Source organism: Ranitomeya imitator, chromosome 1, assembly GCF_032444005.1.
Source record: "Ranitomeya imitator isolate aRanImi1 chromosome 1, aRanImi1.pri, whole genome shotgun sequence".
Lineage (NCBI taxonomy): Eukaryota > Metazoa > Chordata > Amphibia > Anura > Dendrobatidae > Ranitomeya > Ranitomeya imitator.
The window spans coordinates 1149882914-1149910838 of record NC_091282.1 but is presented as its reverse complement, the minus strand read 5'-3'; the positions used below and the strand labels follow the sequence as shown (position 1 = coordinate 1149910838).

Sequence of the window (27925 nt, the reverse complement as noted above, 5' to 3'; positions counted from 1 at the left end):
TCTGACAATTCGTTCCAAAATAATACTCTTAGGGTACCGTCACACAGTGGCATTTTGATCGCTATGACGGCACGATCCGTGACGCTCCAGCATCGTAACAATATCGCTCCAGCATCGTAGACTGCTGTCACACTTTGCAATGTACGACGCTGGAGCGATAATTTCATGACGTATGTGCAATGTAGAAGCCGTTGGTTACTATGCGCACATCGTATGCATTATCGTGCACACCTTTGTTACACCATGCGATCATGCCACCACAGCGGGACACTAGACGACGAAAGAAAGTTTCAAACGATCTGCTACGACGTACGATTCTCAGCGGGGTCCCTGATCGCAGGAGCGTGGCAGACACTGCGAGATTGTAACTATATCGCTGGAACGTCACGAATCGTGCCGTCGTAGCGATAAAAATGCCACTGTGTGACGGTACCCTTAGTCTGTATAGCGCCCACAGCAGCAGCGGTGCCGTCTAACACTAAGCTGCAGCAGTGAGGAAATGGTGGCGATGGGACAAATGGCTGCTTCTTATAGGGCAAGGACATGTGACAGGGGCAGCACAGTGGTGCAGTGGTTAGCACAGCAGCCTTGCAGCGCTGAAGTCCTGAGTTCAAACCCCACCAAGGACAACATCTGCAAAGAGTTTGTATGTTCTCTCCATGTTTGCGTGGGTTTCCTCCGGGTTCTCCGGTTTCCTCCCACATTCCAAAGACATACTGATAGGGAATTTACTTTGTGAGCCCCAACGGGGACAACGATGATAATGTGTGCAACCTGTAAAGCGCTGCAGAATATGTTAGCGCTATAGAAAAATAAAGATTATTATTATTTATTTATGTGACATAAACATCCAATGACACATGCCCTTGTTTGTGTGCATCACATGCACATTGCTGTGTGTGCACTGCTGATAGGCTGAGAGACTGCACCGCCCCACTGTAAATGCGGGAAAGAAAAAAAATGGAGATCGGTGTTATTTCAGCACAGATCTATCCCCTAGCCCCCCGCTCACTATACACTGAAACAGTCTATTAACCCTAGAACGCATACCTGGGGCCTCGCAGGCCTGCAAGGTTACTTGTTTTCTATTTTCTGTAAAAGTACTTTAGTTAGAATTTTGAAAATCTAGGTAATCCTCAGGTATATAGTTGTTAGTAATTTGCAGTTATTCATATATTTTTATGTTACAGACATTTCGGTATAACAACCTTTTTTGGGGACTACCCCATATTCACGCACCTGGGGCCTTTTAGGCCTGTACTAGGTTTACATGTGATACTCAGTCTTTTTGTCTGTATTGGGGAAGAACTTTTATGACTCTGCTATTGCTGGGAAGAGTGTGGATTCTGCATGACAACATGGTTATGTGATCTTGGAAGGGAGGCTCCCTCACAAAGTCATGTGTCTCTGACCTCATCGCAGATCTTTTTGTCCTAATTGCTGGAGAGACTTTGGAGGAATAAGTCAGCTTTCTTTTGTCTGGAAATAGAAACTTTCTGAGCTCCAAAACCAGAGGCTTCTACTGCACTACAAGAAAGTGATGTGTTGAAGGTAAGAGGAGGGGGACTGCACTTTGCCTGCTTTATATCGCTTGGTGTGCTGGGACCCTAACAAAGGAACATTCAGCCGAAAAAATAATATGTGAGAATTGTTGGGGGAATATGTAAAGTTACAAATAAATATTCCTGCACCAAGTTTGCTACAACCAAAAAATGTTTTCATAACAAAATTGCATATAGAATGCCTATATTTGGCGTGCCTGTTTACTTACTTTTTTGTTGTTTTATGCCCATAATTATGTTTTGAAATATACAAATCTTAGGCTGTGTTCCCAGTAGCGCTGGGGTTCGCCAGAAGGAGATCCATAATGGATCTGACCTCCTGGTAACTCCAGCTAAGGCTGCCGGAATGGCGGGATTCCGCCAGCCTTAGCTGGGGTCACCAGGAGGTCAGATCCATTACAGATCCCCTCCTGGCGGACCCCAGCGCTAGTTGGAATGCATCCTTATCTTGCAATTGTAAAATAAATTTTGAAAAGTATTTTTATTTGAGTTATTCCGTGTTATTTGCACACAGGCCTAAAAGGCCCCAGGTACGTGAATATGGGGTAGTCCCAAAAAAAGGTTGCTATACCGAAATGCCTATAACATAAAAATATATGAACAACTGGAAATTACTAACAACTATATACCTGAGGAATACCTAGAGTTTCAAAATTCTAACTAAAGTAATTTTACAGAAAATAGAAAACAAGTAACCTGGCAGGCCTGCGAGGCCCCAGGTATGCGTCCGCCAACCTTAGCTGGGGTCACCAGGAGGTCAGATCCATTACGGAATTCCGTACTGGTGGACCCCTGCGCTAGTGGGAATGCATCCTTACTTTGCAATAAACTTTGAAAAGTATTTTTATTTGAGTTATTCCATGATAATTGTAAACAGGCCTAAAAGACCCCAGGTGCATGAATGTGTAGATTTCTATGGGTAAGCGTTCTAGGGTTAACAATGATAAACAGTTTTAATGTACAAATCAAGCTAGGCTTTTGGTGAACGGATGGTTATCGAACAGAAACTCGAACAGCCGAATTTTAAGCAAAACAGCTCGAATTTGAAATTGGCGAACAGTTCGACTCGAACACCACTCATCTCTACTAAAGAGCTGCAACCCAATCTGTCTGTGTTTGTGCTTCTCTCTGCAGCTTGTTTCTGCTCCCCTTCTCTTTCAATAAGTAGTTGCAATATTATCCTTCGAGGACCTTGGCGGTCTGTCTTTTCTTTGACTAATACAGATTTTAGCACTTTTTAAAAGTGAATGATTGAAGGGGTTAGGGTAGAAATGCTCATACGTGAAGACAGAAACATAGTTCCCTGATCGAGTATATTTAGAAGGGTTTATATATATATATACAGTGGGGCAAAAAAGTATTTAGTCAGTCAGCAATAGTGCAAGTTCCACCACTTAAAAAGATGAGAGGCGTCTGTAATTTACATCATAGGTAGACCTCAACTATGGGAGACAAACTGAGAAAAAAAAATCCAGAAAATCACATTGTCTGTTTTTTTAGCAATTTATTTGCATATTATGGTGGAAAATAAGTATTTGGTCAGAAACAAACAATCAAGATTTCTGGCTCTCACAGACCTGTAACTTCTTCTTTAAAAGTCTCCTCTTTCCTCCACTCATTACCTGTAGTAATGGCACCTGTTTAAACTTGTTATCAGTATAAAAAGACACCTGTGCACACCCTCAAACAGTCTGACTCCCAACTCCACTATGGTGAAGACCAAAGAGCTGTCAAAGGACACCAGAAATAAAATTGTAGCCCTGCACCAGGCTGGGAAGACTGAATCTGCAATAGCCAACCAGCTTGGAGTGAAGAAATCAACAGTGGGAGCAATAATTAGAAAATGGAAGACATACAAGACCACTGATAATCTCCCTCGATCTGGGGCTCCACGCAAAATCCCACCCCGTGGGGTCAGAATGATCACAAGAACGGTGAGCAAAAATCCCAGAACCACGCAGGGGGACCTAGTGAATGAACTGCAGAGAGCTGGGACCAATGTAACAAGGCCTACCATAAGTAACACACTACGCCACCATGGACTCAGATCCTGCAGTGCCAGACGTGTCCCACTGCTTAAGCCAGTACATGTCCGGGCCCGTCTGAAGTTTGCTAGAGAGCATTTGGATGATCCAGAGGAGTTTTGGGAGAATGTCCTATGGTCTGATGAAGCCAAACTGGAACTGTTTGGTAGAAACACAACTTGTCGTGTTTGGAGGAAAAAGAATACTGAGTTGCATCCATCAAACACCATACCTACTGTAAAGCATGGTGGTGGAAACATCATGCTTTGGGGCTGTTTCTCTGCAAAGGGGCCAGGACGACTGATCCGGGTACATGAAAGAATGAATGGGGCCATGTATCGTGAGATTTTGAGTGCAAACCTCCTTCCATCAGCAAGGGCATTGAAGATGAAACGTGGCTGGGTCTTTCAACATGACAATGATCCAAAGCACACCGCCAGGGCAACGAAGGAGTGGCTTCGTAAGAAGCATTTCAAGGTCCTGGAGTGGCCTAGCCAGTCTCCAGATCTCAACCCTATAGAAAACCTTTGGAGGGAGTTGAAAGTCCGTGTTGCCAAGCGAAAAGCCAAAAACATCACTGCTCTAGAGGAGATCTGCATGGAGGAATGGGCCAACATACCAACAACAGTGTGTGGCAACCTTGTGAAGACTTACAGAAAACGTTTGACCTCTGTCATTGCCAACAAAGGATATATTACAAAGTATTGAGAAGAAATTTTAGTTCTGACCAAATACTTATTTTCCACCATAATATGCAAATAAAATGTTAAAAAAACAGACAATGTGATTTTCTGGATTTTGTTTTCTCAGTTTGTCTCCCATAGTTGAGGTCTACCTATGATGTAAATTACAGACGCCTCTCATCTTTTTAAGTGGTGGAACTTGCACTATTGCTGACTGACTAAATACTTTTTTGCCCCACTGTATATATATATATATATATATATATATACTAGGCAAAAAACGGAAGGCAGCACTCCAATAGGTAATGAAGGTGAAAAAAGCTGTGAAGTTTATTTCAGACCCACATCTCGCGACGTTTCGGCTCGCTCTGAGCCTTTCTATATATATATATATATATACTAGATGGCAGCCCGATTCTAAAGAATCGGGAGTCTAGAATCCATATATACTTTATTTATTCAAATGTAAGAATAATACAATTAATAAATAATAGTAAGAAAGAACAAAAATAATAGGCAGTATATGGAGAAAACACCAAACAAACGTTCAAAATTGGTGTGAAAATGTCACTGAACCACTTCACAACTAAATATATATAGTTTTGGTAAATGGTATTATCATTTTTTTGACGAAATTCGGCAGGAGCTTGAAGAGCAACGTCACTGGGCCCGCCTCCACGCAGTAGAAACTTGCTGTGAGGTAAAAATTCAAAAATCACACCAAAATGGCGGGCGGAGTGTGTCACAGTACGGCACGTTTCTGATTGGTCGCGCGCAGCAGGCGGCAACCAATCAGACACTGGACACTGTTGACGTCACTTATCTCCAGATATTAGCTCCGGACATTAGCTCCGGACATTAGCTCCGGACATTAGCTCCGGACAAAGCCACGGAAGTTGGCACAAATTGCCGGAAGTAGTATTCTAGGCAATTATATATTAGATATATATATATATATATATATATATATATATATTTGCTTGTACTATTGATCTATTCAAAGATTGGTAAACAACAGATACCTTTTAAGGTTTTATTACATGAAGGTATAAAACAGTCAACACTTACAATAATATTCTATGTATATTTTCCATACACAAAAAGGAGTCCAGTTTTATTTTTTCTGAACCTTTAGATTTTAACTATATTTAAAAAAAATGCCCATTGTATTTTGAAATAGGAGCGTGGTCAGCTTTATTACATTTACAATATTTTTCTGTAGATTAGCAGATTTAAATTGTAATTGAGATTATTATTTTTGTTATAGGTTTACTCTACAAGATGATGAGGTCGGTGAAGATCTTCTTGCTTGCTTTATTAGAGCACCTTCTTCCATCTTGCAGAAACTGCAGTGCAGATTTATGGATGACATAAGCTCTTTAGTAGTATCAAATTCGGAAGAATTGGTCAGCAAGGTGTTGAATATATCTTGTCTTGATGATCACTTAAAAATCCCTTACCCAATTAATATTTCAATTCCATTTAGTAGTCATTACAGAGGAAGTTATAAGGATATAATGGTAAAAGTCATTGATAAAAAGTTTAATTCAAGCTATTTAACACCTAATTCTTTAGAAGGACGTCATGGAGAACATAAGGTAAGTGACGCAGTTTATAACTTCTATTATATATACTTTTAATACCATTCTAAACATTTTTATGTAATAGGTAAATTTTCCAAAGCTAGAATCTAGCTATATATATATATTAACAATCAAATTTTGGCTAAAAACCTGGATTTTAGTAGAATTAAAGTCTGAGACCCTTAGAGTTCCCTTGTCATCTAAGTTTGGTACAGTAAAACAGCAATCTAGATCTTAAGCCCATGACTAAGATATTTAAGTTTGTTTTTATGTGAATGGGATACTGGGATGCAACAATGAAGAAAATGATGATGCGGAAGTAATCAACAAAAGCTGTTTATTTTCCTACTACAAAATTAAATTTTAACTATAAGAACAGATGGTTAGTTGTGTATGGGGTTTAAAAACACACAATCTTAGCGATAATGACAATAACAACAGTATAGCAATCGCAATAACAATAGTATAGAAATCACAAAATCTTGTTATATGTTCTGTCTGGTTATCTCTCAGTTAAACAACTATCAATGTCTTTCAGTCTTACCTCAACTTTCCGATGTATACCAAACAGTTCGCCGAACTTATGCGAACCATATTAAACCCAATGGGAGGCAAAATCAAACGCATAGGTAACACCTTCAACGGGCACAAAAGCTGTAAAAACATCTTAAATTTGGGGCAGACACCAGGAAAAGTGGCATCTATTGACCAAGAGTACAAATAGTATAATTGCGCAGTATGGATGCATGGGACAGGCCCTGGGAAAGGGCTTAGACCAGCATTTCTAGCTTAAACATTGATCAGCAACAGGTTTAGGAGTGACAGGTTTAGGCCTGGTGCTCTGGAAGCCCTGCCAAATTCAGGCAATACACTTGAAGGAGACCCAACTTGGAGTAGAAACATTTTCAAAAATTAGGGGCAGACATCAGAAAAAATGTCATCAATTGATCCACAGTAGAAATTTTATAATGGCGCAGCAGTCAGGAATGGGCCATTTATGAGACAGGGTCTAGGCCAGCATTTAAGTTAAAATTAAAAGGTGGATGAGGCACCAGGGTGGGTCTACTATGTTGTGAGCCCTGATACCTTATGCAACAGCTCAAACTGCTTTTCTGCTCAGCCACACTTAGGTGGCACAAATATTAGCTTCAGCCCTACTGCTACATGCAACCCTACAGACGAAGACCCAACTTGGAGTCTCCACATTTCAAAAAATTGTTGGCACACACCACTAAACAGGCATCAATTTTCCCCAGAGTAGAAATAGTATAATGATGTTCTGAGAACCCTGCTACTAAGGCAACCCACCAGATGGAGACCCAACTTAGAGTCTCAACATTTCAAAAAATTATTGGCACACAACACTAAAGTGGCATCAATTTCCCCAGAGTAGAAATAGTACAATGGTGCTCTGAGACCCCTGCTACTACAGGCAACACACAACAAGGAGACCCGAATAAGAGTCTCCATTTACCAAAAAGCTTGGCTTATTCTGACTCAGGAGGAACCAAAGGGAAGAGGAATAGGAGAAATAATAGGTGTTTTAAAAAAAGAAAAATTGTAAAAGTAATAGTGGTGGACACACCTGATTGGTGCACCACCAAAGCACTTATTAGTATCATCAGCCACAGGAGCCATGACAAAGGTGTCACAGACTACAAAAATGTGAGATCAATGCAGCACACTGAAAACTACACAATTGCCTACTCTGCCCAGTCTGTGGCTGCAGTGCAAAAGTTATCTTGATGAAAGTTTGGTGGTCTACACTTTCAAGGGACAGCCAGATGCGCTTATCTGTCAGGACAACACCACCAATGCTGATGTGACATTCTGAGACAACATTGGCTGCTGGGCATGGCAAAGCCTACAAGGCATGGCAGGCAAGCTTATGCCACTCTTCCATTTTTGAAGATCAAAATGCAAAAGGGTCCAAACTCCCCTGATGACATCAATATTGAGCTTGAGATACTCCTGCACCACCCCCTCCAGTCATTCACTATGTGTAAGACTTGTACTCTAGTCTTTTCTGCTGGTGCATGGGATGGTCTAACAAATGTGTGAAACAACTCACAGAAATTGCTTCTGCCACTTACACTGCTGCTGTTAATGTTTTGCATTGACGACTCGACATTCTCGGGGTTAGAAGTCAAGAACTGCCTGATTGTGGTGAGTCCTGGTGGTGCAGTACAGAGGTGGGGGGAATCTTACTGCATTGTTGGAATGAGTGTCTAATTAATGGAGAGGTGAAGTGCCAGGTGGAGGCCCAAGAAAAGGTGGATGAGGCAGAAGCAGTGAAGGATGTGTTAGATATAGAGGTTTGTCTCGCATGCCTTGGGTAATTCAGGATTTGTGGAGCAGCCATATGAATCACTCAGTGCCCAGTCAGCGAGAGTTACAGCCACAGGCCATGCTTACTCATCCAGGTATCTGTGGTGAAATGTACCCTGTCAGACATATATTTTTGATATTGGTGATGTTGTCTGGGACACGCTGGTGTAGCGCAGACACAGCTTTCGTAAAAAATTAATGGAGACTGAGCAGCTGGTACTAGGGGGCTGCAACAGCAGCAGCTTTCGGAAATCGTTTGTATCCACCAGGAGGAAAGGCAGCATTTCCGTGGCCAATGGATTAGGGGTGGTGAAGTTCAAGCTCTTAGCTTTTACATGTGTAGGAGGAAAAAATCTTTTACGTGACCACAACTGCGGGACCGAGGGCTGGCTACTGTTCTGAGAGAGGGTGGAGTAGAGTGTACACGACAAACTGCTCGACTGTGGGTGAGGTGCATGCAGAGAAGTTGTGTTGGATTGACAAAGATGTGGTGTGCAAGGTGTCTAAAATCTGTCAAAAATAGCAGGCATGCCCACATCTGTAACAGCTGACAGGCTCTCCCTCACCCTTATTTTAGCAGGTAAAAAAGTGGAGGTTCTTTGGCCTGAGACCTGTGTGAGAACACTTGCCTTAGTGACTGAGGAAGGAGAAGCAGCAGATGTGGTTGGCCAGGGGTTGGTGATGCCTGCAAGGCCACATTAGAGCAGTGAGATTCCCAGACTAACATAACATAGTAACATAGTAACATAGTTAGTAAGGCCGAAAAAAGACATTTGTCCATCCAGTTCAGCCTATATTCCATCATAATAAATCCCCAGATCTACGTCCTTCTACAGAACCTAATTGTATGATACAATATTGTTCTGCTCCAGGAAGACATCCAGGCCTCTCTTGAACCCCTCGACTGAGTTCGCCATCACCACCTCCTCAGGCAAGCAATTCCAGATTCTCACTGCCCTAACAGTAAAGAATCCTCTTCTATGTTGGTGGAAAAACCTTCTCTCCTCCAGACGCAAAGAATGCCCCCTTGTGCCCGTCACCTTCCTTGGTATAAACAGATCCTCAGCGAGATATTTATATTGTCCCCTTATATACTTATACTAATGAATGTTGATCACGCATGCTCCAGTTCATGCATTGTAGTAGTCAAATTATTGGAATTTTTTCCCCTACTGAGTCAGTTTTTACAAAGTTGGCAGATAACATAAGTTGTGTCATCCTTTGTGGTCTTAAAAGCCCAGGCTAGGCAACCCTTGCTGCCCCTGTGAACTGCAGATCCGCAACTGCATCTGGCCACAGCCAGAATTGTGGCTGAGGATGCAGTGCTTGTCATGGTTGCATCACTCCATGTCTATGCAGGAAGCCACAATGTAACCTCCTTGTCTTCCTCCTCCTCCACCGCCTCTGCTGAGCTACTTAGCTGCATGCCTCAGGGTTCACACCAAGTGGGATCTACAACCTCATCATCATTCTCTGAGTTTTCCCACTCCTCGACTTGAGAGTCACCCTCCTCTTCCTGCCCCGACAGCACAGTACAGTACACGTGCACCACAGGCACCTGAGTCCCATCAGTATAAACTCCTGCCTCAGTGGTTAACAACTGATGATGAGATTCTACTTGTACCGTCCTTTGTCCCATGGATCCAACTGAAAAAAAAATTGGGCATCGGTGGAAATGCTTTCCTCCTCTAGAGTCTGTGAATCTTTGGAGCAGACCTCTGATGCCGATAGAATAGAATGTGTGAACAGCTCTGTAGAGTCAGTTGGACGGTTGGAGAGTTGTGGCGTGGGAGGAAACAAGGGTAATTGGGGTGCCACCTCTTATGACTGTACTATGTGTGATGTTAAGGTGGAGGAAGAGGAAGAGAGGCCACTTGATGCAGCGCTTACCACCCACTGGAGCACATGCTCTTTTTGGCCCTCATCTACAAAGCATACCACTTTGTGGCTGCCAAAGAAGGTGAGTCGAGTAGCCCATCCAGTAGCAGAAGTTGTCAGTTGTCTTTGGATAGGACGAGCCTGTGTTTGTTCAATAGAGCTTTCAGCTTTCAGTAACATTACCACCTGCCCCATGTACACCTCGAACACCAAGCCTATTCCCCCTTCCACCACAACCTCGCTTTTTCACACTCATGGTGGATGTACCCTTCCCCTCTATTAACCAACTGTTTCACAACCCTAGGCCCAGACCTGTCAGTCACCTTTTACTAAATTAATAATCAGTATTTTTTTGCTTAGATAGTGTGGATTTTAGCTGGATCACACAAAGGATTTATATACTGAAACAAGAACTGATGGCTGGACCACCCAATTAGCACAAATAATTTATATGCTGAAATGTGGACTGGTGGCTGAACCACACAATTAGTACAAATGATTTATTTCATGAGATGTGGACTGATGGCTGGATCACACAATTAGCACAAAGGCTTGATATGCTAAATGTGGACTAGTGGCTGGACCACACAATTAGCACAAATGATTTATATGCTGAAATGTGGACTGGTGGCTAGACCACACAATTAGCACAAAGGATTTATATGCTGAAGAGGTGACTAGTGCATAGCAGCTGCATGAATTGTGACTGCTAGACAGCTTGAATACATGTGGGAATTGCCTATTTGGCAATCACCGAGCATGCCGAAATACTCGGAGACCACCCGAGCATGCTCGGGGAAACTCGAGTAATGAGCATACTCGCACATCACTAGTGGTGACTGGTAGCGGTAACACAAAATCAGCAGCCCTATGAAATGATATGCTGATGTGGGGACTTGTGGCTGCACCACAGAATTAGAACTATTAACTTATATGGAAAGACTATTTGACACAGGATGCTATCTATCTGAACTAGCTAAGAATAAACCACCTAGTTAACTATCTGACTACTTGCAGCTATGGTTGAGCGAAACGGGTCGAAATTTTTCAAAAGTCGCCGACTTTTGGCAAGGTCGGGTTTCATGAAACCCGACCTGACCCCAGTGTGGGGTCGGCCATTAAGTCGGCGATCTTTTGAATCTAGAATCGGAATTCCGATACCGATTCCCGATATGTTTAAGATATCGGGAATTGGTATCGGAATTCAGATTTAAGTGTAAAATAAAGAATTAAAATAAAAAATATCGCAATACTTACCCTCTGACGCGCCCTGGTACTAACCGGGAACCTTCCTTCCTTAGAATCAGCCTTCCAGGACCCTGCGGTGACGTCGCGGTGACGTCGCGGCTTGTGATTGGCCGCGCGGCCGCCCATGTGACCGCTCGCGCGGCCAATCACAAGCCGCGACGTCACCCGCGACGTCACCGAAGGTCCTGGAAGGGCTGATTCTTAGGAAGGAAGGCTGCCGGAAAGAAGCAGGGCGCGTCCGAGGGTGAGTATATTACTATTAGGTATATACTCATCCTCGGACGCGCCCTGCTTCTTTCCGGCAGCCTTCCTTCCTAAGAATCAGCCCTTCCAGGACCTTCGGTGACGTCGCGGGTGACGTCGCGGCTTGTGATTGGCCGCGCGAGCGGTCACATGGGCGGCCGCGCGGCCAATCACAAGCCGCGACGTCACCGCGACGTCACCGCAAGGACCTGGAAGGCTGATTCTAAGGAAGGAAGGTTCCCGGTTAGTACCAAGGCGCGTCAGAGGGTAAGTATTGCGATATTTTTTATTTTAATTCTTTATTTTACACTAAAATATGGATCGCAGGGCCTGAAGGAGAGTTTCCGCTCCTTCAGACCCTGGGAACCATGGAAACCCAATGCACTGCATTGGGTTTCGAGTTTCGTCCGACCCCGACCCCGACTTTTTTATAGGATCGGCCGATTTCACTCGACCCGACTTTTTCAAAAGTCGGGTTTCGTGAAACCCGACCCGATCCTATAAAAGTAAAGGTCGCTCAACCCTACTTGCAGCAGCAAAACAGCAATTTCACTACGCTGTTACACTCACAAAATGACACCGAAGCCACATGTCTGCTTTTTATATGGAGAGGGACATGTGACTTTGGTAGCCATTGACAAAAGCCCTTGTGTATGGACATGTTGGATGGTTTTTTTTTAACCTTGATTGGCTGCCGGATTCTACACATTAAGTTAATTAAAAAAAATATAACAGTCCCCTGCTCCTCTGACCCCCTCCCCTCATCAAACAAGCCCCCCCCCCCGCTCATTATACAGCACCACTATCCCAGCCAAAGTCCTTACAAAAGCATTAGTGGAAACCCGATCATTTACTGAACTTTGGACAAATTTTGCCGATTTTGAGGAAAATGCTTGGGAATCCGAACACGAATCCGAATGTGCAAGGTTCATGCCGAATTTGAGATTGATGAACATTTCCCGAACACGTTCGCTCATCTCCAGTGAAGATGTACCTGATAGTTGTTTTCCAAAAGGATAAATACTGCATCTTAGTGCCATGTATAGGTGGATACATTGTTAATGTCGATTAATGCAAAGAGCCTTATTAATATGATTTTCTGTGTTTCTGTAAACCTCATAAACATTGAATTATTAGCAGGGCAAATTTTCAGGTGCTCTGTTCAATCTTCTGTTTACTGTGATCATGCAGTAAGGAGAAGAAAGGGACTCAGGACAACCTATTCTAAGGATCATGGGAAGGCCAATTGTTGGAAATCAAGCAATTAGTCATTTATTACTTACTAGATGGTGGCCCGATTCTAACACATCGGGTATTCTAGAATATGTATAGTAGTATATAGCACAGCCCACCCAGTATATAACAGAGCCCACGTAGTATATAACACAGCCCACATAGTATATAACAAAGCCCACGTAGTATATAGCACAGCCACATAGTATATTGCACAGCCATGTAGTATATAGCACAGCCCACGTAGTATATAGCACAGAGACGTAGTATATAACAAAGCCCACGTAGTATATAGCACAGCCACATAGTATATTGCACAGCCATGTAGTATATAGCACAGCCCACATAGAATATAGCACAGAGACGTAGTATATAACACAGCCCACGCAGTATATAACACAGGCCATGCAGTATATAACACAGCCCATGCAGTATATAACACAGCCCACGTAGTATGTAACACAGCCCACTTAGTATATAGCAATGTGTATATAGCAATGTGGGCACCATATCCCTGTAAAAAAAAGTATTAAAATAAAAAATAGTTATATACTCTCCTTCTGGCGGCCCCCAGATCCAGCCCAGGCCTTTAGCAATGCTCCTCGCGACCCTCCGGTCCCAAGAATGCATTGCGGCAATAACACGTGATGATGCAGCAGTCTCGACAGGGTTAATAGCAGCATAAATGGACTGCATTACACCGCGTCCATTTAATGGACTGCTAAACCGCAATGGGGCACTGACTGGAGGGGAGTATGGAGGGGGCACTGACTGGAGGAGAGTAGGGAAGGGCGAATTCGTGGCCGGACTGTGCCGTCCAGCCACGACCAATCAGTGACGCCGGATTTCCATGACAGACAAACAGACGGAAGTGACCATTAGCACTAGGACTACTGGACTCGTGACCCCGCCTAGAACTTCTGAAAGGAGTCATTTTGACTCCTTGCTTGTTTTCGTTTATTTTTAGAGTTTCATTTGTGGTTATTTATTAATAATTATATTTTTTGTAATGTATTATTATTGTGAGATCCAACAGTAATGCTTTTGATTGTTTTTTTTCTGCTTTTCTTATTTTTCTACAGAAAATAACAATAATTATAATAGACGTTTTTCAAACTTTTTTTTATTCAAGTGCACACACATAAACAACAACTGAAGAACAAAAAGCAGAGAAAATGTAGGTGGAGGAGCATAAAAATGAAAATATGGCGCAGAATTCACCTTCTAAACATTTGGTGTTTCGCATTTTAGGCATTGCCTTTGATTTATGGCAGTACATTGCCCACACAAAGACTTACCACAAGTCTTACAATTGCCGACAGATCTATTTTTCTTGCACTTTTCTTTGATCTGGCAAAATTTAGTTTGAACCATCACTTCTGAACATGTAGAAACTTGGGACGTAGAACCCTTTTCCCTATCTGTGACATAAGGACCACTCAACTCTCTCACAAGCGTTTGCAAAAATGCCTTGCGTGACATTTTTTGGTGGGTAATCTCCTTGAATATTATACAGTACATGCATTTATACCCGCAAAGTCTAAGGCATTTTCAAATGCATGAACAGGCCATCTCCTTGTGGATGTTCGTGTGGTATATTTTCGTGCCATCTGATCCACTACATCTACTCCATATTTTGTTTCATTGTAAAACTTTACCGTTTCTGGAGTTTTTTTAGCGGAATCAGACGCAACAACAACATCTGGATGGACGGAACTCAAAATGACAACATTTTTGTTGGGCTTTCCTTGATATACTGTAAGTGTAAAATTGTCTTCATTTCTAAACACTTTAGTGTTGTACAATTCCTCTTTCATGGATTTTATTTCTTTAGGCACTTCTCGCCTTATCTTATTCAGTGTTCCCACGATGGTTGTTCCTTTGCTTTTTAGCTGTTTAGCTAATTTTAATGAAATAAAATAATTATCGGTTGTAACATTGCGACCTTTTTTCAAAAACGGGTCCAATAACTTCATTACCACATGGTCAGCTAAACGGTCCTCAGCACGGCGTGTGTCATCTTTGCCTAGATAAGGGAAGCCATTTGCCAGATATTTGCTCTCCTTATCAACAGCTAGCCAATATTTGTGGCCATATTTATCTGGCTTGGAAGGCATGTACTGCGTGAATGGACACCTAGTTTTGCTTGGGAAAAGTTGCTCATCCACCGTTATGTATGGGCCAGGTTTGTAACACGCAATACAATTTTCAATAAACCTGTCCCACACAGTAGAAAATAGAGCAAACTTGTCCGTTTGCAGTCTCTCCGATCGAGTAGATTTCTCATCAAATCTGAGAAACCTCATAATTTCAACAAAGCGGTCCCTAGACTTTGTCGCTTTGCAAAACGGTATTCCCCAGTCATTACACCAAATACTGCTAATCGAGTGACGGTTCGTGCCAGATATTCCACGAGCATAGATTATCGCAATGAATGCATCTAGCTCCTCATCAGATAGAGTAAACTGTAAATTATTGTTCCTGCATGCTTCTGCAAGCGTACAGTTCTTTATATGTGTCAATATATATGAATCAAAAAATAAACGCCATGCGCTCAAAGGACTATCGATAATGATATTTCTTCTGGCGTATCCTGTAGGGCCAGGTGCTTCTCGAAGAAAATTTTGGCTGTCACGCCTACCAGGCAAGTGTTGTCCAATTTCAACAGGTTTCCATTGAATACCATCCGCTGAAACTAGTATTCCTTCAGATTCGCCTTCTCTGGTGTTTGTTGTTGCATTACCTTCGCCGCCATCGTTATCTGTTGTTCTTTCATTTCTGAGACGTTTTGCTGATTTTTCTCTGTCCACGACCAGGAGGATGGTCACGAGGCAACATAACTGCATGAGCCCGATCCCCAGTTGATGTGCTTGGAATATCTGGAAAAAAGTTGATGAATATTTAGAATTTTTGTTTTGTAAGGGTCCGTGCACACTGGCTGGATTAGCGGCGGAATATCCGACAGGATATTCTCACCACAATCCGGCCCGTACCTGCCCGCTCAGGTACAGAGCGGAGTTTCATACCTGAAGCTCCGCTCCGAACCCCGGGCTGGAGCCGCTGTCTGGGACGGAGCCGTGCTCGCGCGTAAGCAAGTGCTGCTCTGTCCCTGACAGCGGCTCCAGCCCGGGGTTCGGAGCGGAGCTTCAGGCATGAGCGGGCAGGTACGGCCTGTATTGCGGCAAGAATATCCAGATGGCTATTCAGCCAGAATTCTGCTAGTGTGCACAGGCCCTAATTCAGTGTGTGGAAGAACAAATAAATACACATAACTACTTACCTTCTGGATTTGTTCCTTCTGAGTCTTCAGATTCACATGATATGTTCTGAGGAATGAAATCTTCATTACTGTCAGAATCAAATACATGTTCCTGCAATTCGGATTCCGATTCATCCTCCGGTATGGATTGCAAAGTAGCCAGAATATCCTGAGGCTTTATCAAACGTCTTCTCAGTTGAGCTTGTGGTACAGTGGTAAGACTTCCGGCTGTCGACTCTCCAATGGAGCTTTTCCTGGGTTCAAATCCCACATTTTGCCTGTTGTTTTTGTGGGAATAAAAGGACTAGAAATAGGAAAAACCCAATGTGGCTAAACAAAGAAGTAAGACAGGCAATTAACAGTAAAAAGAAAGCATTTGCACTACTAAAGCAGGATGGCACCATTGAAGCTCTAAAAAACTATAGGGAGAAAAATACTTTATCTAAAAAACTAATTAAAGCTGCCAAAAAGGAAACAGAGAAGCACATTGCTAAGGAGAGTAAAACTAATCCCAAACTGTTCTTCAACTATATCAATAGTAAAAGAATAAAAACTGAAAATGTAGGCCCCTTAAAAAATAGTGAGGAAAGAATGGTTGTAGATGACGAGGAAAAAGCTAACATATTAAACACCTTCTTCTCCACGGTATTCACGGTGGAAAATGAAATGCTAGGTGAAATCCCAAGAAACAATGAAAACCCTATATTAAGGGTCACCAATCTAACCCAAGAAGAGGTGCGAAACCGGCTAAATAAGATTAAAATAGATAAATCTCCGGGTCCGGATGGCATACACCCACGAGTACTAAGAGAACTAAGTAATGTAATAGATAAACCATTATTTCTTATTTTTAGGGACTCTATAGCGACAGGGTCTGTTCCGCAGGATTGGCGCATAGCAAATGTGGTGCCAATATTCAAAAAGGGCTCTAAAAGTGAACCTGGAAATTATAGGCCAGTAAGTCTAACCTCTATTGTTGGTAAAATATTTGAAGGGTTTCTGAGGGATGTTATTCTGGATTATCTCAATGAGAATAACTGTTTAACTCCATATCAGCATGGGTTTATGAGAAATCGCTCCTGTCAAACCAATCTAATCAGGTTTTATGAAGAGGTAAGCTATAGGCTGGACCACGGTGAGTCATTGGACGTGGTATATCTCGATTTTTCCAAAGCGTTTGATACCGTGCCGCACAAGAGGTTGGTACACAAAATGAGAATGCTTGGTCTGGGGGAAAATGTGTGTAAATGGGTTAGTAACTGGCTTAGTGATAGAAAGCAGAGGGTGGTTATAAATGGTATAGTCTCTAACTGGGTCGCTGTGACCAGTGGGGTACCGCAGGGGTCGGTATTGGGACCTGTTCTCTTCAACATATTCATTAATGATCTGGTAGAAGGTTTACACAGTAAAATATCGATATTTGCAGATGATACAAAACTATGTAAAGCAGTTAATACAAGAGAAGATAGTATTCTGCTACAGATGGATCTGGATAAGTTGGAAACTTGGGCTGAAAGGTGGCAGATGAGGTTTAACAATGATAAATGTAAGGTTATACACATGGGAAGAAGGAATCAATGTCACCATTACACACTGAATGGGAAACCACTGGGTAAATCTGACAGGGAGAAGGACTTGGGGATCCTAGTTAATGATAAACTTACCTGGAGCAGCCAGTGCCAGGCAGCAGCTGCCAAGGCAAACAGGATCATGGGGTGCATTAAAAGAGGTCTGGATACACATGATGAGAGCATTATACTGCCTCTGTACAAATCCCTAGTTAGACCGCACATGGAGTACTGTGTCCAGCTTTGGGCACCGGTGCTCAGGAAGGATATAATGGAACTAGAGAGAGTACAAAGGAGGGCAACAAAATTAATAAAGGGGATGGGAGAACTACAATACCCAGATAGATTAGCGAAATTAGGATTATTTAGTCTAGAAAAAAGACGACTGAGGGGCGATCTAATAACCATGTATAAGTATATAAGGGGACAATACAAATATCTCGCTGAGGATCTGTTTATACCAAGGAAGGTGACGGGCACAAGGGGGCATTCTTTGCGTCTGGAGGAGAGAAGGTTTTTCCACCAACATAGAAGAGGATTCTTTACTGTTAGGGCAGTGAGAATCTGGAATTGCTTGCCTGAGGAGGTGGTGATGGCGAACTCAGTCGAGGGGTTCAAGAGAGGCCTGGATGTCTTCCTGGAGCAGAACAATATTGTATCATACAATTATTAGGTTCTGTAGAAGGACGTAGATCTGGGGATTTATTATGATGGAATATAGGCTGAACTGGATGGACAAATGTCTTTTTTTGGCCTTACTAACTATGTTACTATGTTACTATGTTTCTCTCCATATTCCTCACAAATTCCATAATTCTATATAGTTCCCTGCTGAAAAATAGAAATGAAATGAAAACTAAAAGAAATAATAACTGTTCTGCCACCTTCAAAAGTAGGTGGGCTGAATCAGTTGACAGACAGCTAAACTATTTCATAACAATTCATACCTGTATGAGTCTTCAGAGCTCATATGTCTGCGTCTGTTCTCTTTGTCTCTTCAGCTGAACTGAAAGTAAAGTTACTATCCAGAATACTGTCTCCTGCTAGGACCTTAGAAAAACACCACCCTTCATTAGCATAAGATAAGAGCCTAGAGTAAACAAGCTATTTTGTTCAGCATTACACAGTAATACAAGCAGGTAAAACACAAGGAAAATGTGAAAAGTTGACATGTAAATTGAACTACATCTATATGAACATCAGGGTAAATAAGACAGAGTGAAAAAATTATGCACAAAACTTTATAGCAACATTTAGTGACAAAAGGATCTCAAAATATAGTAGGGAGTCAAAATGACTCCCTTCAGGAGTTCTTGGTAAATTTTGAAAAAAACGCGCAAATTTTTTACCAAAATTATTTATTCTCACAAAATCTTTTTTCACATCATATTTGAGGAAAAGTCACCGAGTTTCAAGCCGGAATTCTGAAAAATGTAGTCACAGAAGAGAAATAAAAAACGAAAGGAGTCAAAATGACTCCATCAGTAGTTCTAGTGTTAGACGATTATATAGATAGTATACCAAAGAAAAACCACTTGAAAGAATATATATATATATATATATATATATATATATATATAACCAAAAATAATCACGAAAACAAGTATATTCAAGATATAAATAAATTTATTGAGGACACCACCCTTCATTAGCATAAGATAAGAGCCTAGAGTAAACAAGCTATTTTGTTCAGCATTACACAGTAATACAAGCAGGTAAAACACAAGGAAAATGTGAAAAGTTGACATGTAAATTGAACTACATCTATATGAACATCAGGGTAAATAAGACAGAGTGAAAAAATTATGCACAAAACTTTATAGCAACATTTAGTGACAAAAGGACCTCAAAATATAGTAGGGAGTCAAAATGACTCCCTTCAGGAGTTCTTGGTAAATTTTGAAAAAAACGCGCAAATTTTTTACCAAAATTATTTATTCTCACAAAATCTTTTTTCACATCATATTTGAGGAAAAGTCACCGAGTTTCAAGCCGGAATTCTGAAAAATGTTGTCACAGAAGAGAAATAAAAATCGAAAGGAGTCAAAATGACTCCATCAGTAGTTCTAGTGTTAGACGATTATATACAGTGGGGCAAAAAAGTATTTAGTCAGTCAGCAATAGTGCAAGTTCCACCACTTAAAAAGATGAGAGGCGTCTGTAATTTACATCATAGGTAGACCTCAACGATGGGAGACAAACTGAAAAAAAAAAATCCAGAAAATCACATTGTCTGTTTTTTTAACATTTTATTTGCATATTATGGTGGAAAATAAGTATTTGGTCAGAAACAAAATTTCATCTCAATACTTTGTAATATATCCTTTGTTGGCAATGACAGAGGTCAAACGTTTTCTGTAAGTCTTCACAAGGTTGCCACACAATATTGTTGGTATGTTGGCCCATTCCTCCATGCAGATCTCCTCTAGAGCAGTGATGTTTTTGGCTTTTCGCTTGGCAACACGGACTTTCAACTCCCTCCAAAGGTTTTCTATAGGGTTGAGATCTGGAGACTGGCTAGGCCACTCCAGGACCTTGAAATGCTTCTTACGAAGCCACTCCTTCGTTGCCCTGGCGGTGTGCTTTGGATCATTGTCATGTTGAAAGACCCAGCCACGTTTCATCTTCAATGCCCTTGCTGATGGAAGGAGGTTTGCACTCAAAATCTCACGATACATGGCCCCATTCATTCTTTCATGTACCCGGATCAGTCGTCCTGGCCCCTTTGCAGAGAAACAGCCCCAAAGCATGATGTTTCCACCACCATGCTTTACAGTAGGTATGGTGTTTGATGGATGCAACTCAGTATTCTTTTTCCTCCAAACACGACAAGTTGTGTTTCTACCAAACAGTTCCAGTTTGGTTTCATCAGACCATAGGACATTCTCCCAAAACTCCTCTGGATCATCCAAATGCTCTCTAGCAAACTTCAGACGGGCCCGGACATGTACTGGCTTAAGCAGTGGGACACGTCTGGCACTGCAGGATCTGAGTCCATGGTGGCGTAGTGTGTTACTTATGGTAGGCCTTGTTACATTGGTCCCAGCTCTCTGCAGTTCATTCACTAGGTCCCCCTGCGTGGTTCTGGGATTTTTGCTCACCGTTCTTGTGATCATTCTGACCCCACGGGGTGGGATTTTGCGTGGAGCCCCAGATCGAGGGAGATTATCAGTGGTCTTGTATGTCTTCCATTTTCTAATTATTGCTCCCACTGTTGATTTCTTCACTCCAAGCTGGTTGGCTATTGCAGATTCAGTCTTCCCAGCTTGGTGCAGGGCTACAATTTTGTTTCTGGTGTCCTTTGACAGCTCTTTGGTCTTCACCATAGTGGAGTTTGGAGTCAGACTGTTTGAGGGTGTGCACAGGTGTCTTTTTATACTGATAACAAGTTTGAACAGGTGCCATTACTACAGGTAATGAGTGGAGGAAAGAGGAGACTCTTAAAGAAGAAGTTACAGGTCTGTGAGAGCCAGAAATCTTGATTGTTTGTTTCTGACCAAATACTTATTTTCCACCATAATATGCAAATAAAATGTTAAAAAAACAGACAATGTGATTTTCTGGATTTTTTTTCTCAGTTTGTCTCCCATAGTTGAGGTCTACCTATGATGTAAATTACAGACGCCTCTCATCTTTTTAAGTGGTGGAACTTGCACTATTGCTGACTGACTAAATACTTTTTTGCCCCACTGTAGATAGTATACCAAAGAAAAACCACTTGAAAGAATATATATATATATATATATATATATATATATATAACCAAAAATAATCACGAAAACAAGTATATTCAAGATATAAATAAATTTATTGAGGACACCAATCCAATTTAACACACAAAATGATTAAAAAACATATACGACAAATCTAAAAAACAAGGGGAACAGAGCACCACCCGTAATCCGAACAAATTGACAAAATAGCATACAATGCTATACAAATCCAACTACCATAAATAGGGTAGCATACATTTCATATTTTCAATCTCATAATAAATAATAAAGTGCTTATAAATATATATATCAAAATCCAAGTAGTATAATATAACGTGCATAAGCAGGGTGCATATAGCCCCAAATATATTATAAAGTGCACATGAATAAATTACCTATAGTAATCCCTAATAGGAGAATGACTGGAACAAAATGAACACATCCATATACTAACCAGGAATCATTTCCCACGTGGTGCTGCTGCTACCCCACACTCCAACGCGCGTTTCACACGTTGCTTCGTCAGGGAGTGAGGAATAATATAGATTTGCAGATAAGTGATACATTATCATTTTAGGACATCTATTTTTATGTTTTTTTGACAGAGTATGAATTCCCTAGCAATGACAAATTATAGTACTTTTGCAGTTCATCTACTCTTATTTTTCCTGTCTGTAACCCAGGGACGAACCTTTGATATGCATGCCTTTGTCTTCTGGCTTGATTAGGGATTCTTTACACACTGTGGTTTTTCCATGTGTTTTTGGAGCTGAAAAATCACAGTGTTTTGAAGAACCAAAGTGAATGCGATTTCTGACATCTCGAACACATGCTGCTTATTATTTCATTGAACGTTTGAACCTTCAAAATGTTTTTCAAGTCTGCAGAACGTCAGTCATTTCAGTGTTTTGAAGCATTTTTAAACCATTCAAATGAAGAAGAAAAAGCTCAAAAAATGCAGCCAAAACACACTTATTTTTCACAGTTTTTCCTGCCACTGGCTCTTGCAGCAGAAAAATCTACTGCAAATACTGATCGTGTTTCAATTGTTTTGTTTTTTTACGAGTTAATTTCCAAATCTCTTGAACACGAGTATAATTGTAGGCTGACTTTATACTCTAGACATGTTCTTTTCAGTTTGGCTCACATTCTTTATACTTTCTGTAAAATGTTATGTGCAGCAGTTTCACATTAGCATCTCACAGGCTCCTTATACAGTTTTATTTCTGCCATTTGTTTAATGCAGGGGAGTTTTGCAGAGGTTAAAGTGTATAAACTTGGCACGTTTTCTGTGGTTTCATGTCTGAAAAAGGAGAAGTTCAATGTTCTTAAAAAAGGATTATCTTTAAAGTTGAGCGTGGATTCACGGATTTCCTTAAATTACCCCCCAGGCTGTTTTAGCTCTTCAGTAATTGTGCAGTTTAAGGTAAGTCTGAATTTGTATCTTTTCTTTAAAATGTGTTACATCTGGAACATAAATCGTCAGAGTTATTTCCCAAAGCAGCAGTCCTTGAGACAAAAGTGGGAAAGGCATTATTACAACTTAGACTCATTGTAATGTGCTAGCAATGATAAGTACTCCTAAGGGGGTAAGTATTTCAAGAAACTGACTTTTATGTCCGCACCTTAAATTTCACCATCTGCAGGTATAATGACTCCTCTAGTTAATTGATCTCCAAGATGAACTGATCTGTTTTCAGTTTTAAAAAATCATAGTTAATGTTCATGGAAATTTCGCACTTCATAAATGAACCCCTTGGGTTAATCAGACAACATCTGAATTAGTAATAGAGCTGTATCAAAGCGAGTAGCTACTTACCAGTAATATTCTGTTAGGATATGCAGGTTTGTGACAATATACGGTATATATATTTTTTTCATAAAATATCTTTTCAATAAAAGTAATACTACTATTTAAAAAGGTTGTGAAATGCATTAAATAAACTTTTCACATCTTTGTTTGCAATTTATTAAAATTACTATATTGGAAACTATTAGGTCAGTAACATGGTGCAGACACAAAATTGTTAACCACCTGTCCCAGATCAAGGTTTTGTTCCTCGATCTGCTGAACTCTGTTGTGCTCAACTCCGGCCTTTGTGGATGAGTGATCCCATGTGATTTTAAGGGGGTGCCATGCCTCAATACCCCTTAAAAGTATACAGTTGTGAAATAAGTTATGCTGCAATGTATATGGTATGTTACTATGTGTAAAATATGTATTGATCCCATGTTGTTATGCGTATACAGTGATAGGGTAAGTGTAGTACCCTTAGTCAGACACTACATGGGGCACAATATTGTATGTAGTTACGTAGGAGGGGTTGTCTGTGTTAAGTGGAAAAGTGTCTTCCTACTTAGAGGCAGTAGGGGCCTAGTGCCCGTGCTGGGTAGACAGCTCTGCAACGTTCAAGCATTAAACCAAGCCATTCAGAGTCCAGATGGACAACAAGTACAGCTAAGGCAGCAGTGTAATCACAGTTCAGGACAGAAGCTAGAGAAGTGGTCCAAGACCAGTACAGGGACACAGGTCGCTCACCATGTGGCAAATCCTTGCTTGGGCTGACGAAACGGATGGAGGAACACTCAGGTGTAGTGGGCTTGCACAGGGAGGACGCTGTTTTATCGCAGGAGCTGATACGACCCCGTAATGTACTGTAGGAAGTAGGAGAAAGCATAGGGAGAACAGAGAATCAAACTGTTTGGAACCTAATGCTGTTGGTGTAACTGACTGGAATGTGCTGCGACAAGTGAATAGTAAAGTTCAACATTTTAAATTGGAAAAGGACTCTGTCTCTTATTCTACAATGGGAGCAGCGGAACTACATCCATCCCAATGGGACCCAGATTGTGCAGAGGGTGGAGCAAAAGGTAGGCTGCAGAGGGGACATTGCTTGCATGTAACTGGGGGTCAGGACTCATGTAACCAGTTGTCCTTAGCCACCACTATGGTCCTGGTTCTGCCTCTTACACTTGGCGTAGCGTGGCAGGATCCCACAACTGTGCATTGTAGGGAACGTCGTGGAAGATGTTGTTGATGCGCCCAGAAAAGAAAAGAATTAAGTCAATATGTATGGTACTGAAATGCTGGAAGCAACTGATACACTGGGCTTGAAAAAACCTTTAACGAGGCTGACATTGTGATGGCCAAGATGGCGACCCTAAAGATGGTGGATAATGGCACGCAATTGAGCGACAACAACTCTGATCCCTCCTCTTGTCGGCTTCCTGATGGAGAATTGGCACAAAAAGCTGTTTGGCAGAGTCGGTGGCCTTTCCATGGTGCCCGCCCCTGGTGGGTGTGTTGGAGAAGAAGAAGGACTTGCCCCTTACAACAGGTTACTAAGAAACGGGTGGAGTGACCAGAAGCGACCCCACCCTGGAATGGGTGGGGCCCAGAAGAAAACTCCAGGCGCAGCTGTGTGGTGTCATTACAAGACACGGCACCGGCAGCGATAGAGCACTCATGCGTGCTTCACTGCAAGGGAGTAGGCCGCATGGAGTTAAAATGGCAGCAGGAAGAGGAGAGGACCCGACCCCCGGTGACAGAGAGACGACGCTGCTGAAACCTCCCCGTTACCTGTGGAGGAGAGCTGTCTGTGGCTGCCCGAGCTGTAGCACCATGGGAGCCCAAGCAATACTGTGCGGAGACCGTTTGGCGGGAAATGGAGCCTCAAAGTCTTCCAGAATGGGAGCCAGGTCTTCATGAGATGAGACAGCAGGGGAGGCTGAAACCACTTTGTCTGGAACATTTCCCTCAACAGCATCGGGGCCTAGGATCGACGAGGGTCCTGGAGGAGCCTGAACCGGAAGCAATGGTCAGGTCGGCACTTTGTCAGCGAGAGTCGGAGTGTGCTGCGGTGTCTGCGGAGGGATCCACCAATCACAAGACAGGTGTGGCTGGATCACTGCAGACAACATCGGTGAGTGTGGCCCTCCACTCCACCAGGGCAGACTGTACCTCGACCTTCTGTTTCAAGGAGCGAACTTCTTGATCCATCCCGTAGATGTCCAGAGTGGGACACCAGGCCCATGTCTGGCACAAGCATTGTGATGGGCACTTTTTGTTCTATTCAGGCCATGGAGGGCCCGTTCCCTTCTCCCAGGCAGTCTGCCTGGATTGCTGGTGTCATTGAGAATAAGGAGCAGTGGGAGAGAGCGATATGGGCCGAATTGCATTGGCATGGAGAGGGTGTTATGGCCAGTCACCGTACTCACGGCCAACTTGTATATATGGAGGTGGGAAGAAGTTTCGGCTTCATCTGTGAGTCAGGAACCAACGACAAGGTTTACTTAAATACTGCCTTGATAAAATTTGGGAGACGCCTGAAAGAAGGGGACTGGGTCTCCTTTATGAAAGAGGACTGTCCCAGGGGCTACTATGCTGTGGCAGTGATCCTCTGCTCAGAGGATGATGGCCTGGGCCTGTATGCGGGCCAGAACCAGGCTAGGTTGGCCCCCTGTGTTTCGTCTACCCCCATTCTAATACTGCTTCTGCTGCATCCTGGCAGCCTGCGGGCTTTGTGGCTTCAGAGTCCCATTCAGCCCGTACTCGGGCGTGGAGCCAGTCTGATAGAGCGGCACAGGATATCTGCCATTGAACTGCATACACTTGTTGGTGAGACTTAAGAAAAGTTGTACTTGTTGTACCTTCAGAATAAATTTGGACTGTTCTGCATCCCTGTGGGCAAGTGAGCCCTGATCACACTCCCAGAAGCGGGAGTAAGGCGGCCAGTATGGCCAGTAAAGAACATTGAGATGTTGGCTATGTTTTGTTGTGCCTGTTGAGCTTTTTCTGCTGGATAGCAGAACTTCACCTTTATGGAAAAGTAGGGTCCTTGGACTAATGGACCAGGTACAGCTGCAGCATCAGACTGTGCTTTATAACCAGACAGCACACATGGGGCACACAGGACAGTACCATGCACAAAGGGAGGAGGATGCCCCTTTAAAGGGAACCTGTCATCTGAATTTGGCGGGACCGGTTTTTGGTCATATGGGCGGAGTTTTCAGGTGTTTGATTCACCCTTTCCTTACCCGCTGGCTACATGCTGGCCGCAATATTGGATTGAAGTTCATTCTCTGTCCTCCGTAGTACACGCCTGTGCCTACAGTCAGCCAGATGGGACCCAGATGGTGCAGAGGGTGAAGTGAAAGGTAGGCTGCAGAAGGGACATTGTTTGCATGTAACTGGGGGCAAGGACATGTGTAACCAGATGTCCTCAGCCACAACTACGGTCCTGGTCCTGCATCTTACATAATCATCTACTTGGACTTATATAAGTTCTAACATGACACACACCTGCGTTTTGGTGATAAGACTTCTAATTGCTCCAGAATTCTCTCTGCCTGCTGGCTCCAAGATATTTGCTACCCATTCCTAGTCTCCAACCGAATATAGTCTCCAGGACTTCAGCTTCCTGTCTGTGGTCTCCAGGACCTCTGCTATATTTTAAATGTCTACTGTTCACCTGCAGTCTTTATGACCTCGGCTGCTTGTCTACAGTCTCCAGGATCTTTGCTACCTATCTGCGGTGTCCAAGACCTCCATTACCTGTTCCCAGTCTCTTGTTCACCTGTGGTTTCTAGCGCTGTTTGTGTATAATCTCCTGCATCTCTGCCATCATAGAATCATAGACAGTAGTGTACCCTGGTACCTCCAGGGTCATATGGTCCAACCCCCTGCTATGTGTGTGCAGTCTGCAGGACCTGTTCCCGGTCTCCTGTCTACCTGCGGTCATCAGGACCTCTGCTGCCCATTCCTCCACTTGCAGTCTCCAGAACCTCTGCTCCAGTACATCTGCTGCCTGTTTCCCACCTGCCTGCTGCAACAATGCCCCATGGCCCAGGTGCCCACTCAGACCTTCGGCTTTGAGGATCCAGCTCACTAGGTGAGCCTAAAAAAGAGTTGCCACCAAAATAGGACTTCTAACAAAGGGAATAATGAAACCATATTATCCAAATTAATGAACTGGTCCTAGAGATGCTGAGAAGTAAACTCTGGGGACCACATACTTTTTATTTATTCCAGCTCATGAAAGCTATGGAGTTTTAGAAATAGTACTATGAATCAATAAATGGAACACACTAGAAATGTAGTCAGATAATAAAAGGGGTTCTCCAAGACTAGCATATTGATGGACTATGGGTCCTCAGTTTCACATCAGCGAGGGTCCAACTCCTGGCACCCCCACCTATCAGCTGTTGTCTCTTTTGGTGGTGGACACATATCTCTGTAAATTGTTTATTCACAGCTCACAGATGCTGCACCTTATCTATTATTCAAGTAAATGGGGGACACAGTAGAGTACCTAAAAGCAGTCACTAAACAATGCATGCAGCTGCACAGTTCTACCTCTGTGCATTGCTTACATCAAGCTGTCATTGGAACAGCAAACAGCTGATTGGTGGAGGTGCGAAGTGTTAAACCCCCTCATATCTGATACTGATGATTTATCTTAACCCCTTCATAACATGAGCATTACTATTACTGTGCATGTCATATCTCCCCCTTTGATGTGGGCTCCAGCGGTGAGCCCACATCAAAGTCGCGACTTGTCAGCTGTTTTGTACAGCTGACACGTACGCGCAATAGAGGCGGGT

At 42.6% G+C, this 27925-nt stretch overlaps 1 protein-coding gene across 2 annotated transcripts in view; it reads left to right on the top strand.

The window, feature by feature from the left end:
• DTHD1 (death domain containing 1) overlaps positions 1-27925 on the top strand; it is a 141612-nt gene that overhangs the window by 26213 nt on the left and 87474 nt on the right. The window contains exons 3-4 of one of the 2 annotated variants that reach the window (XM_069744624.1): positions 5537-5867; positions 22569-22748. In XM_069744624.1, the coding sequence (XP_069600725.1) occupies positions 5537-5867; positions 22569-22748 (511 nt within the window). The remainder of the gene's footprint in view (positions 1-5536; positions 5868-22568; positions 22749-27925) is intronic. The other variant, XM_069744625.1, reaches the window with a different exon arrangement.